Source organism: Argiope bruennichi, chromosome X1 (genome assembly GCF_947563725.1).
Source record: "Argiope bruennichi chromosome X1, qqArgBrue1.1, whole genome shotgun sequence".
NCBI lineage: Eukaryota > Metazoa > Arthropoda > Arachnida > Araneae > Araneidae > Argiope > Argiope bruennichi.
This window is the reverse complement of record NC_079162.1, coordinates 8,284,334-8,297,637: the sequence shown is the minus strand read 5'-3', so window position 1 is coordinate 8,297,637 and position 13,304 is coordinate 8,284,334. Positions and strand designations below refer to the sequence as shown.

At 31.5% G+C, this 13,304-nt stretch overlaps 1 protein-coding gene across 1 annotated transcript in view; it reads right to left on the bottom strand.

The window, feature by feature from the left end:
* LOC129958460 (glycogen phosphorylase-like) overlaps positions 1-9,624 on the bottom strand; it is a 75,142-nt gene extending 65,518 nt beyond the window's left edge. The window contains exon 1 of the mRNA XM_056070954.1: positions 9,310-9,624. Within this exon, the coding sequence (XP_055926929.1) occupies positions 9,310-9,555 (246 nt within the window). The 5' untranslated portion in view covers positions 9,556-9,624. The remainder of the gene's footprint in view (positions 1-9,309) is intronic.
* Between the last annotated feature and the right edge of the window lie 3,680 nt (positions 9,625-13,304).

Genomic DNA, 13,304 nt, shown 5'->3' with positions numbered 1-13,304 from the left:
TTAAAATAAAATTCAATGAAACTAAGAAAAAAAAAACAATGGAAACGGATACTATGAGCAAACTGTTACTATTCTTCGTAAGAGAAATTATCAAACCTTTACTATACAGTATACTGCAGGCTAGTTATTTATATACCCTTTGCTCAAAGATTGCGGGAAGTTCTATTTCAACAAATCAAAATCCTGCATAAAAGAGCCAGCAGATGCGAGAAAAAAAGTGACACCAAAACAAGGAAGCGAGATATTACATACGCAATCACATCAAAGCGCATGCTTCCACTTTAATTATCCTCCCCCGAACAACACCACGAAGGCTTCATTTTTTTTTATTGATATTAGCCCACACAGAAGCATTCGAAGTACAGAAGAGAAAACCGAATGAACTAAACAACTACAGTTTTCCACATACCAAATTCCAGTTTTAATTCGTTGCGTTTCAGTAATCGTATTTACATGCGTGTGAAAAAGCAGATCAAAAGACCCCATTTTAAACAAAGCTATACTTGAGATGCTAAATATGTGTACCAAAATTCATCTGCCCATTTTGAAGTGACCATATTCACTTCCATTCACTCAAAATTTGATAGAAATCTACAAATTTAGTTATATATCAAATTTCATCTGTCTAGCTCAAAGCGTTTGAGTTTGTGTTTCGAACTCGGGGAGGTCAAAAAACGTAGACATTTTTTCTCTTAGGATGCGAGAAACTCCCTCCTAATTACCTTTTGAAGTGACAAAATTTTCTCCACGCGAAGATGAGGAATCAGCGAGAAAAAGAGGGGTGGGTGGGAAGGAGAAGTGTCTTCGCTTCGAATACACCCTAGTGATCCGTCTTCTAGAACACCGTAGATGCATGACGGATGAAATTATCTAAATCAGCGAGAATGGTCTCAAAATTTTTCGAATCCATTTTTTAATCAAAGTATATTTTCTAATAAAGGCATCATCCCCGTCCAAAACACTGAAGAACCTTCAATAAGGTAGCGAATGCCTTGCATGGCATTGACGATTCCAGCATGTTTACCGAATCTATTGGGTGATGGGAGACTTGTTGGCATTTAATCCCTGGCGTGCGATTAATACACAAGTACCCAAAAATGAATTTGTATTTTGGACATTTTTTTCCTGTCGATTGAAAGCAACATTTGTCACCAAATCACAAATTTTATTTATTTAAGCCATTGTGTTACATGTGTGCAAAAGTATCGATTGACGGATGGTCAAGACAGACATAATAACAAAACTGTTTTTCGGACTCGTCAAAAGTGCGAAATCAAATTTTTTGATCATTACAATATTTTCTCTTAGTATACGTGAAAGTAATAAAAAGCGATACGTCTAAAAACGAAGTATAATAATTATTTGTTGCAAGTTAAAATCAACTTGCAACAAAACTAATCAACTAAATCTCCAGTAACTCGTTAGAAAAATCCCATTACAGTTACCAACATGGTTAAACAATAAATTTCTGCATCAGCTAAATTTATATTACAAGTATTGTCTACATCTATTTTGATCGGTGGAATTAAATTTTCTTTCATTTTTCGAAAGACGGAAAGTTACTTTTCTTTTCTAGTAAAGCACTTTCATTGCTAACAGATGCAGATATTCATTCGAATCATAATTTAACCCAGAATTTGCAGGGCTTTTATTTTTAATCGCAGCCCCTTGAAGCAAGTTTTGGCAAAGAAGGCATTCTTTCAATGTCCAACAATGTTTTCTACATTTCCCCTCTCATTGCTAATGAAGCGTATGGCTGCACTCAAAATGTTTCATCGTGCTTGTAGCAGTGAACCGATTTTCTTGATTCGGTATGAAATTGGCGCATTAGTTCTTGCATGTCAGATGCTTTGACTCCAGTTGAAAATAAAAAATGGCACGTCACTCTCAGCAATAGTTCTGATTTGACAATTGAAACAAAGACTTTCTTCTTCTGTTCACAGGCAGTTGTTTTAATGCAAGGAATGATTTCCAGAACACATTTAGCTGAAGTAGTTTTCTTTATTAAAATAAGAATCGAGGAAAAGAAAGTGGCTGTAATGTAGCAAATGTTACGATTTTAACATTTTTTTGTTGAAAAGTACGACAAAATGATTCATTTTTTTTTTATTTTTTGATAAATTTCATAGAATGAAGTATCTTCAAATTAATACTTATGAAAACTTACTAAATAAACAGCAAATATCCGCTGCTATCAAATTTTCATTATTATAATTCGGATATTTTTTAGATATCTTTAGATAGATTTAGATGCGAAGCTTCCTTTTCAGAAAATTTCGAATTCAAATAAATCTAATTTATAATCTGATAATTATTTTTAAAAGACATTTTTAATATTTCCTTTCAAAAATTTCGTTTCATTTCCAAGTATTTCAAGCTATCGCATTATTCTTTTATAGAATATATTTTGCACCGTTACATTTGGCTTCGTTTACTATTAAAACGCTTTTACATTTTCGAATAAAAAATAATCAAAGCAGAAATTTTAAACAGACATGCTTTCTATACTAACAGCCAGGAAAGCCAACAGAGAGCGAACAGGCTGCGATAGTTATTTACTAATTGAAGTAGAATGACTAAATTATTGAAATTTAAAATATTCCTTTTCAGTTTTGCTTAGTCTAGTTTTAAACCGAAGATCCAATTGGAAATATTTTTACCATTCATATGAAGTTCTTACAAATATAATCCTTTCAATATTTTAAAATTGTGATAGCAACTCATTCTCTGAACATCTTATTTCAAAAATATACAGCAATAGTGCAGAAAAAGAGTGCTAAAATTACTGTTCATTATTCTGAATGAAATAAACGAATAATTTTAAGACTTGAATACCATGTACTAATGAACTGCATTTCTTGCAAGGGAAACGTTTCGGTGCAAATCAGAGCTAAAGGTATTTTAGAGTGAAGAAAAATTTAAAGTACACGAGGGTTGCACATTGAAAAGTAGTTGATTTAGTTAAAGTCTCACGCAGAAACAACACGAGGTTATTGTTACCTTGAATCCTTTTCAGATAATGAAGTCGATACCTGTGCCAGCGCCATATTCCCACGCAATACGAATGGGTGTTCGATCCTTAATGGTAGATTGAGCGTGCGCCAGGTTCACATAGACGGCGGATCTTCTGTGGAATTGAGTTTCGAATTTAAAATCCTCGAATCCCGAAACGGAAACTTGATCACTAGGCCACAGCGATCCCAATTAGAACCTTGTTCCAAAGGCAATTTATACCAAATGTATATTTAATTTCTGAAGGTTTTTAAGTTTAAATTTTCACTTCAAAATTAACTAATAATAAAATTAATGATTAGATAAGAATGTCACCTTTCTTGAAATATAACGATCAACTGAATATAAGTATTAGACATATTAGTCCAACTTCTTCGGGGTTTTTATTCCATTGGTTTACCAGAGATGTACAAAAAACGCAAAAGTACATTCAATTCATTTCGGAAACTAGCAAAAATCATGGTCATTAACAAAATATCTGAAAATTAAAATATTAGCTAATGATACAAAATATACAGCTTTTTTGGCTGATTTTCATGTCAATTTTTTTTAAGAACCTTAAAAATATTTTATTCTTGTAAATAGCTTTGTAAAAATTGACATTCTCCACCCAAAAAGGAAACTGCAGCTAATTATTTTATCAACAACGAAAACCCACTTAAATTTGTTTATTTTACTTTTGGTTTATACTTCATTATAATAAATATTACGAAATCAATTTCTTCTCAGCATATTATGTCTCGGTATAGAGTCGAAACTAAAATATTCGATTAGGTAATAATAATCGATTAACTTAAAATTCTAAATAGCATATTGTCTTCGAAAAAAAGGACAACATTTCATCAGGAAGCGAGAGGATTTCAAAATTCCATCTTTACAAACATGAAAAAAAGTTAATATTTTTTAAACAACCCATTTCTGTTCCCTCTTGTTATTTAATAAATATACTTATTGGAATCAGAAAATCCAATCTCGAGATTTGGATGCATTCGACTTCGGACGAATTAGGATTTTTGGAATTTGGTTTATAAAAACTCAAAAAGGTTAAGAGTGAGAACAATGGAATTCTGTACGTGGTCTTTTTGGAATCACTGGTCACTGGAATTATCAAAATTTATCATCAAGAAGTCGTTCTCCGATTTTAATGTGAAAAAGAAATGCAACCAATTCGATGGGTGAAATTTGGCACACGCTTTTATTACTAGGATTGTTCAATATCAAACTGACATTTTCACAAGAATCTTTTGAAATTATTAATAAATATTTTCTTGAATGATCCAAGTTTAGATCAATGAATGAAGCAGACGCCTAAATAATTGATTTCAGATTTAGAATCGTTAAACTTACAGTCCGATGATTATAAACAGTTTTTTTAATCGACTTTCTGATGCACTGGAATTATAACTGCATACTTACATTTTCTCGACAGTAAATTATATATTTTCAGAACTATTAGTTAACTTCTTGACCTATGAAATTTTCCAATCTGATAACGCATCATATTTGGGACATTTTTTATTTTAAATCCTATAATAATATAAGGGAATTTGAGATATTGAAATGTTTTTAAGTGATTTCTGCATTTTACTTTCATTTAATTACATATGTGATATTAAACATTCATTCATTCGATGCGCGAGGCAGACTCGCGATTGTATGGGAAACAGTTAATCGATTCTTTTAAATTTTGATTCCATGAGAGCGATACGACATGCAAGAGTTTGAAAACGAGGACTTCAAGGTTTTTAAATTAGCAATTATGAATTCGAGACTAAAAAGTCGATATCATTTTTTTAAATTTATTTTCCGAATAAAATGGGTTTTGAAAACCGCTTTTATTAAATAGGCGGATAGCTTGAACAAAACAGAATTTTAGGATTCTCTTATCCCCTTTATTAGAAGACGTTGAAAATGCGCGAAATGTAAAGTCAATGCGGGAAGTTTTCAGAATGAGGAATGAAAAGACTGGCAGGATTCTGAAAACTGAACTGGCAGGATTCAAGCCCACAAACTGGCCAGTTGAACCTGAAAACATTACTGTTAGGCTTGAAGTATTGTTAACAAAAACAAGTCAAATTATAAATATTACATGAAAAAAAAAAACAGTTTTAATACAAGAAAAAAGGAACAAATTCTAAAAGAATTGCTATCTATTGCTTCGATATGAAATACCCGATAAAAAGGTTCAAAAAGGAACTTCTTTCAGATAAGTTGCTGAACAGATTTCATGAATTTATCTGCCTTAGCAGAAAACTGGAAAGATTATCAAATTATCTAATAACCAATTAACCGATCATAAAAATTCACAAAATGAATACTTTTATCAGTTTTCGTTGGAGGAGGGGGGGCTAATAAATTCGACTAAGTAAGAAAATATGGTCGCCAGATCCGTTTTTTTTTTTTTTTAAGTTTTCGGCACAGATGCCATTGATCTGATATGACAACAATATTCTTCGTCAGAATTTCAGTCGAACATTTTGGCAAAAAAATGACAGCAATAAATAGATCTTGAGTAAAACAGAATTGAATTTTATCAATTAAAATAAGTAATCAAGTGAGACTTCGTTCTGCCTTTATAGTGCAATAATTCAAATATTCCGCGATTATGAAAATTAAAAACTAAAAATGATTTCTGTGATAAACTAATGCAAGAAAAAAAATTCCTGTTTAAATTTATCTTCAGCTTTTAATCATGGAATTTAAATTCTAATTCAATACATTTCAAAGTAAATTACGCTCGCTATTTCGATTCAGAATAAACTGTTAACACAATCGCATCGGATGAATTCATAACGGATCTGGAAGAAATTACGGTTCTCTCAGTGTGCAAGAGAGGATGAAGACTTCTCAATATATATATATATACACACATTAAGGGACTATCCCTCAATTGCAAAAATGTTCAGACCATGTGATGAGAAAGTTAGCAAAAAGACTGATTCCGATCAAACTATCAATCTTTAAACTCAATGGAATAAATTTTTTTGTTCACATTGACAGATTACATATACCCTGCCACTGATATGTCAGAGTTCATTTGGAGTAGAAGTTTGAACTGTCGAGTTGCTTATAAAGTTTTACTTAATATTTTAATCGATTGTACATATTTGATAGCTTCAATATTTTAAAATTTCATTCAATAACCCGACTCAAATGAGTCGGTTAGAATCAAAATAAATATCATTAAATTTGGATAAGAACTGAACATTTATCATTCGTTTACAAGGGACGCCATTTAAAATCCTGAAAAGGGAGAAATAAGAGAATCACGAAAAAATTATGAACACATTTTTCTTGTGACCAATTTGTTTAATATTCCAACTTGAACAGTAAGCAATGTTCGCTCCAAATTAATTTCTTTTAAGCCTTCATTATTTGAGTTCTCAAAATATTTTGTCCCCATTCAGGTCTTCCTTTCTTTGTTATTCTCAACACAAAAGTATTAACTACTACGTAAATGATCAACCACTGTTCACAACAATAAAAATATTCTTTAACAAGTCGAAGTTCGGTTCGAATCAAGGTTATCGTAGCAGACAAAAATAAATCAATTTCAAGTCCTTGAAACTTTTTTTTCTGTAAGCATCTATGGGGGACGATCAACAGTAGAAAATTAGCAGGCTGAAGCTGAAAACTTGATTCATTTGAAAAACAAACGTTTTCCTCGTTCTTTTAAATAACTATCACTCCCAGAAGGTCAAAGTATGTTGATGTTGTGAAAAATGACATCAAACTGTTCTTTGCATCGTTCAGCTGATCTGAAGAAGAACAGTATACAGTACTACTAAATAGCAACAATATGAAGTTAAAATGAGAAACCAATGCACTCATTTACTGAAGAGAATTGAATTAAGTTTAGTTTTCATGTCACCTTAGGGTTATTCGGAATTGAATGGCAAGGAAGCAATTCAGCCAGTCATATGTAGTTTCAACATTAGAGGATACAAAGAAAAGTCCCTATTCATTAATGGTATAGAAGCTGAAGTCAGAAATTCAGAAAAGCTACAGATTGAAAATTTTCCCAGATACAATTTTTCTAATAACAGCGAAATTTTACAATTTCCAAGTTAGGAGACAAAATCGCATTCAAAGACAAATAACGGAAACAACCTAAAATTTTCGGGTGTTTTTTCATGAAAAAAAATTTTTTTTAACGAAAAATTAAAATCCGAGTGTTAAAAAAGTTTCCTATTCGTTGAAATTAGAGAATCGGGATAATTTAACAATATTCATAGAATTGAGAATTTATCAAAAATGATAGGTGCCTATTATAACTAAGAATGAAATATAGAAATATGGCAAGCAACAACAATTCAGTCAAGACTGATATCCCACACATGTCAAAATAAAAAGCAAGAGAAAAGGGTTTCAAATAGATACGGCCTTGAAAAATTGCGTTAAACTTACTTCAACTTATCAGGATTTAAAAAAACAGAGCCGACTTTTACAATTTGAATTATTTCAATAGTTTCGGTTTCTCACTTTGATGAAAAACTACGTAAGCAATTTCTTTCGTGTAGACTTCGCAGCACACAAGAAATTGAATAATTTATAATAAATTGCGTTTGAACCTCCTCTGGTTTCATTTGAGTTTTCACTCCTTTTGAGGAAGTTGAAAAAAGTACACTAGTTACTTTGTTATTTAATTGAATGATCATGTCATGGTTTCATTGGTGTCATGAACACAAATCCCACCCGAATGCCATTGTATAATTAACCACTTATTTTCTTTACTACCTAATAAGATGATACTTTCCATTTTGGGAATATTTTCTTATTTTGATTCGAATGGAAATCCACTGATCTATGTATTCGAAGTCATTTTAATATTGAATTATAGTTATGAATGGTTTATTTTTTACTGACAACTATCAAAATTCGATCAACCGATGCACATATGGAATCGGGCAAAACAGTTAATATACACCGCCATAATTCATTCCACTGGCAGAGTATGTCATTGGAGTCGAAGCTTTATTCGACTGCATCAATCTATTTTAAAGAAATTTATCACGAGTTGAATCGCAGGCATTTAGAATAAGAAGACAACGTATCACCAACATTAGTTCAAAATATTCATTTATACGATTCGTAAAATTAACATTTTTAATTGATTTACAACAAATTTATATTGCCTGTTTCAAGATATACTCTGTAGAAATTTTGTAAATTTATTAAAATGACACGTCAAGAAATCAAAACATTTTTTGAAAATGAAAAAATAAATATGATCAACAATATGTACGCATGCGATAGCGAATGAATTTCAATAAAATTCGAAAGAAATCTTTATAATTTATCATTCTTTTGTGTCAAAGTGGATAATAAATCACATTCTATGGTAAGATTTAAATTTATCTAAAACTTATCACAGAACGCGCTTTTAATCGAAATTCTAAGAATACTAAGCATGTGCAAAGAAAATATAATTGACGTTATCTAACCAGAAGCCAGATTATCTAAATGAGATTTCGCCGGAGATTCAAATCATAATTCTGAGCCGTTTATTAGTGTTACAACAACAACAAATATAATATAATAATCCATTTCTAATCAAAGGCAAATACTCATTATCGTAATCTTTGCTTTGTCAAAAATGACATATGACACTCCGAAGTACATTTGATGTAAAGTAGCATAATTTTATTTATAATGCTGCGAACAATCATTCCTCGAATTTGTATTCCATATTTTGAAAGACTAAAACAAATTCAAAATTTTAATACCGATTTTAACATTTTAAGTGTCTAATATCGGCATCAAATTTTGGAGAAATGTATAATACTTGAATAATTTTGGAAGTTAGTTATAATGAAACAGAATAGATGCTTCCTCTCAGGTTAGGATGACATTGTGTCCTTGTCATCTTTCCGAAACTTTTTTTTTATTTTGTTTTAGGAGTTAAAAAAATGAAATGACAAGCATAATAAATGATTTTTTTTTTTTTTCCTTAATATCAGAGCAAAAGAAAAATGAGTTGGTTTATTGGCGAGCAGTAAAAAGCTCGAAAGCAACAATTATCCCCCTCCCCGACTACCCCCAAAACCTTGAGTTCGACCCCAGCGTGCCCTCGGTAGAGAATAAATGCTTTTCAAGAGCACAATGTTTCGGGCTGTTTTGTGCAGAAAGAAAAAGAAACAACTACTCATTTAAATTACAAATGTAAATATCATGCATTCATTTCACTATTTTTCCATAGCATGCAAAGAATTCCTGTCATTCGCTACTTCAGCACTCCGCTGCAAAATAACTGCAAATAATATATTTTATTAATTATATATTTTGGGAAGTGCTTACCTTTGGATCTTTCTCATAATAATTCTGTTGGGTGCGGATCCACCGACTGACTAGATGGTCTTTAACAGTGTGAGCTAATGCAAAATAATAATCTCTCTGGGTAGCGACATTCCTGTCTTTGACCAAAGTGTAATGCAAATGCCGATTAAAGGTCTTTTTCACTTCTGTAATATTTTCGACCCCAGCGATTCCCCTGACGCTGATCTGCTTTCTTTTTTCTTGATCACTTCGAGGTACAGCTGACATTTTCACAGTTCACGAGCGCCGAACGTGCTACTTACCAGCTTTGGAGAACCTTGCGAGTGATAATCGACTATCATCCGTTTCTCCTTCCCCTCCAACAAAGGTCGCGCATGCGCCCACGCACACTTCCTGGAGCGACACGGAGAGGAGGTTGCGTAATGCTGTTTAGGGACGGACTTCAGCATAATTGGTGGAGGAGAAAGGACGTCATCATATTGTGTTACCATGGCCTGCTGTGCGCGGCTTTAAGTCTGTGGCGGGAGCGCAGAGTCATTTCAATTTGAAAAATTAATATGAAAATCATTATAGAGTTGAAGCTAATAAAACCAGACAAAGTAGTTTCATTAGCATGAAAACAAGTTGAGTTAAACTGTTTTCAGAATATTTTTTTTGTTTATGTTTTTTTAATGTCATCCAAATTCATTTATTTGAATCATTCTCTATTTCATAGAAAAAAAAAATGCTAGAAACCTTTGTTATTGAACTGATAAAAGGTTCTTGCCCCCAAAGGAAAATAAAGTCTAAATTTACTTATTCCTGTTTATATTTCATTCTTTTATATTGTCATACAAAAGCATTCGAGCTGAATTTTCTAATAAATCTTTTACCAGAAATACTTTAACAAAGTTAATTAAGTTTCGTTATATTTATGCCCTATTTTTAAACAACGTATTACTATTTGGGACTCGCATCATAATTTTGAGCTAACAATACTTCTCCAAACTTTCACACCACGCCAGCGTTAAGACGCTAGATTTCGCATGTGCCAAGCCAGGCAGTACTTGAATGAAATTGGAAAGCTGAATGCTAAACATCCCGGTTTTCAAAAATAGTGTCGATTTTTTTTTAGTCAAAACTTTGCCAAGAAATCTTCCATCAAAAGCATTAGAAAATGTTTTAATTGAGCATTATACATGTGGAAGTCTTCTGCCGATGACTGAATATGCGGAGATATCGATACCTTGCTAAGGTTCGAAAATATTTTAATACGTTTAATAAAAATTCATTACATGTGCCCTGAAAAGTTGATTTTTTATTTTAATTATGTTTTACTTTTTATTCCGTAATTCATTATTATCAGTATTAAGAAATCTTAAACTCATTTTCTTTTCCTTCGGATTCGCTATCACATGGTGCCTGGCCAGAGGCGGTGGTAGTAGGGGGGCAAAAGGACCAAAAGTCTTCATCATTTCAGGATGGTTGTAGACAGCTGAGCGTTATTGAACATGGTTATTTTTTTTTTAAATCTTAAAGTTAATATATTGTAAACTGTCGAAATATCCAAGTAACGGGTAAAGAGGTTTTACTATATTTTTTTCAAAATAATCGTTAAGGTGGCAGGTAAATAAGATGCAGTATTTGGCTAACAACTACGAACTGAATGCAATGGATGTCGAAGACGTTAAGTTCGCAGATTTTCAGACATATGATTCAAATGTCGTTCATTCAATTTAAAATTTGCACTACTTTTAGCAATGTAACCGACAAGGTGGGTAAGATATCGACAAAGTGATATATTTTGAGGACAATTTTTGATTGGCCATCTATAAAATCAATGCTGTGAGTGTCGAAGATGTTAAATCTGCAATCAATTTTCAGACTTCTGATTGAAGTGTCGCGCAATAATTTGCTCTTACTTTTGGCAATATAACCGATAAAATGAATAAAATATCGCAATTTATGTTTGAAAATTCGTTTTCAACACTCTTGTGCATATGCATGCTAAGAAGAATTACTTGGCTATAGCCAAATTTTGTGAATTCATTAGAAATCCCTGGAGTAAGTAAATTAAGTTAATTTAACAGTAAAATATCTGTTTTTGCAATCTAATTTACTAATTTGTAATTATTACCTTAAAGAAATATTACCGACTGCAGCTGACGACAAAAAACTAACATATGTGGTATAATAGCCTTTTAACAACACTAAAAATGTTTCTTCAAGTATTTATTAAATTTTTAAAATAAATTCTTCAGATTCTGCATTCTAACTTTCTAATCGTATCTTTTCGTTCAATTACTCTTCAGGGATATAACTACAAGTGCTTCTAAATTTTTGTATGTCTTCAGAAAAGGATTATTTATAGAATATTCATATATAACACCTTGACATACGAACTGATTTAACTTTCTAATTAGTTATTATTGTTTTAATCCCTAGAATAATATAAGGACATTTGTGGTAACGATGTGCTTTCAAGTGATTAGAAATTACTTAATATTTTCACTTAACTGCAGGTTTGAATTTAAAAATTTAGGAATTCGCTGCACGCGTGAAATTCGTCATTGTATATGAAAGGGTTAAGAAAAATCAATACATGCAACTGAGGGGATAAAATCCCTTTTAGGGAGAAATATTAGCTTGCAATAGTTTCGAGGAGGAAAAGTACTGAACCATAAGAGCGCGTGCCTAAAAATGAAGATAGGGGAGTTCATATTCAAAATCTAATTGTTTCTTAATAAAATGCATCGGGTTTTTTTTAAGACTAAATATACATCGAACATGGGGAATCTAATGTTTAAGTAGTCCATTTTTCACAAGAACATTTTTCATATTTTACATAAAATATAAAGCTTGGTACATATATTTACAAAATATTTTCTCCAACCTTCTTCAGAAACAATATCATTGTATCTTTTTCGCATTCTATATTATATTGTATGTATCCGAACTATAGTAAACTTTTGTTGAGCATGCACACTTATTCGAAATAATCCGAATTCCTGGTCATTTTTTCAATCCTTATTTAAAAATTATTTTAGATAGGGGGGCTAAGCTAAAAAAATAGATTTTTGGCGAAAACATCGAACATTTTTTTAAATTTATTATTCTAGATTTTATATAGCTTCTGATAAGACAGCATGCATTTGTTCATTTAGCATGACGCATCACTCTGGTGCAATCTGTGTTTCTATCTATATATTACACTTTAAAATGAAATATAACCGTATTTTTTCTAAAATTAGATCTCAGAGAAATTAAATCTCAAGAATCTCATTAAAAAATAGACTCAAATATTGACAACTATTTGATGGTCAGTAAAAGAAACTGAGAATATTATTTTGCAAATATGTATGTAAATTTTTAACAATAAAAGAAAGGGCCAGCATCTGGATAAGTAATAAGCTAAATAATGCTTAATTTTCTTTAATTAAATGTAAAATTAATTATTTTGGGCTATTTTAAAGCCAAATTAGAGAAATTGAGTTTACCCCTCTTTTCGGGTTTGTCTTTGCCCCCTCTCCCACCCGTCGACAAATCTCAGCCACCGCCTAGCGTATAGTGTCAAAATTTAATTAAATTAGCCAATTAATTGTTCTGGTTAAAATGAGGGATCTAAAAGTTTCTTTTTGCAAGATATAAATATGAAGTGATTTTCGAAAAAGTTTGCTGAAGGGTGTTTGGAATTGAGTCGACCAAATCAAAAGATTCCCATTCTGAAATCTGTGCGTCAGAAGTGCGCAGTACCGCTAAAAGTTGATTCGATATAAAGTAGAAATCCTATAGATTATATTCAAAACGATTTTAAAAAAAAAACAGCTTGCCAGTTTCAAAATTTTTAATGTTTAATCTGAATTGTATTTTAATTGTTCAAAGAGTCACTCCTAATAATCAAAAAATTCATGTGTATCAGTATAGATGAGTTTCATTCGAATAAGTATGAAAACGAAACCATAACTAAATAATGGCGAACGAGAAAAAGCACTGAAAAATAAATCAAGAAAGCAAAGACAGTTGGGTTTATTATTAGA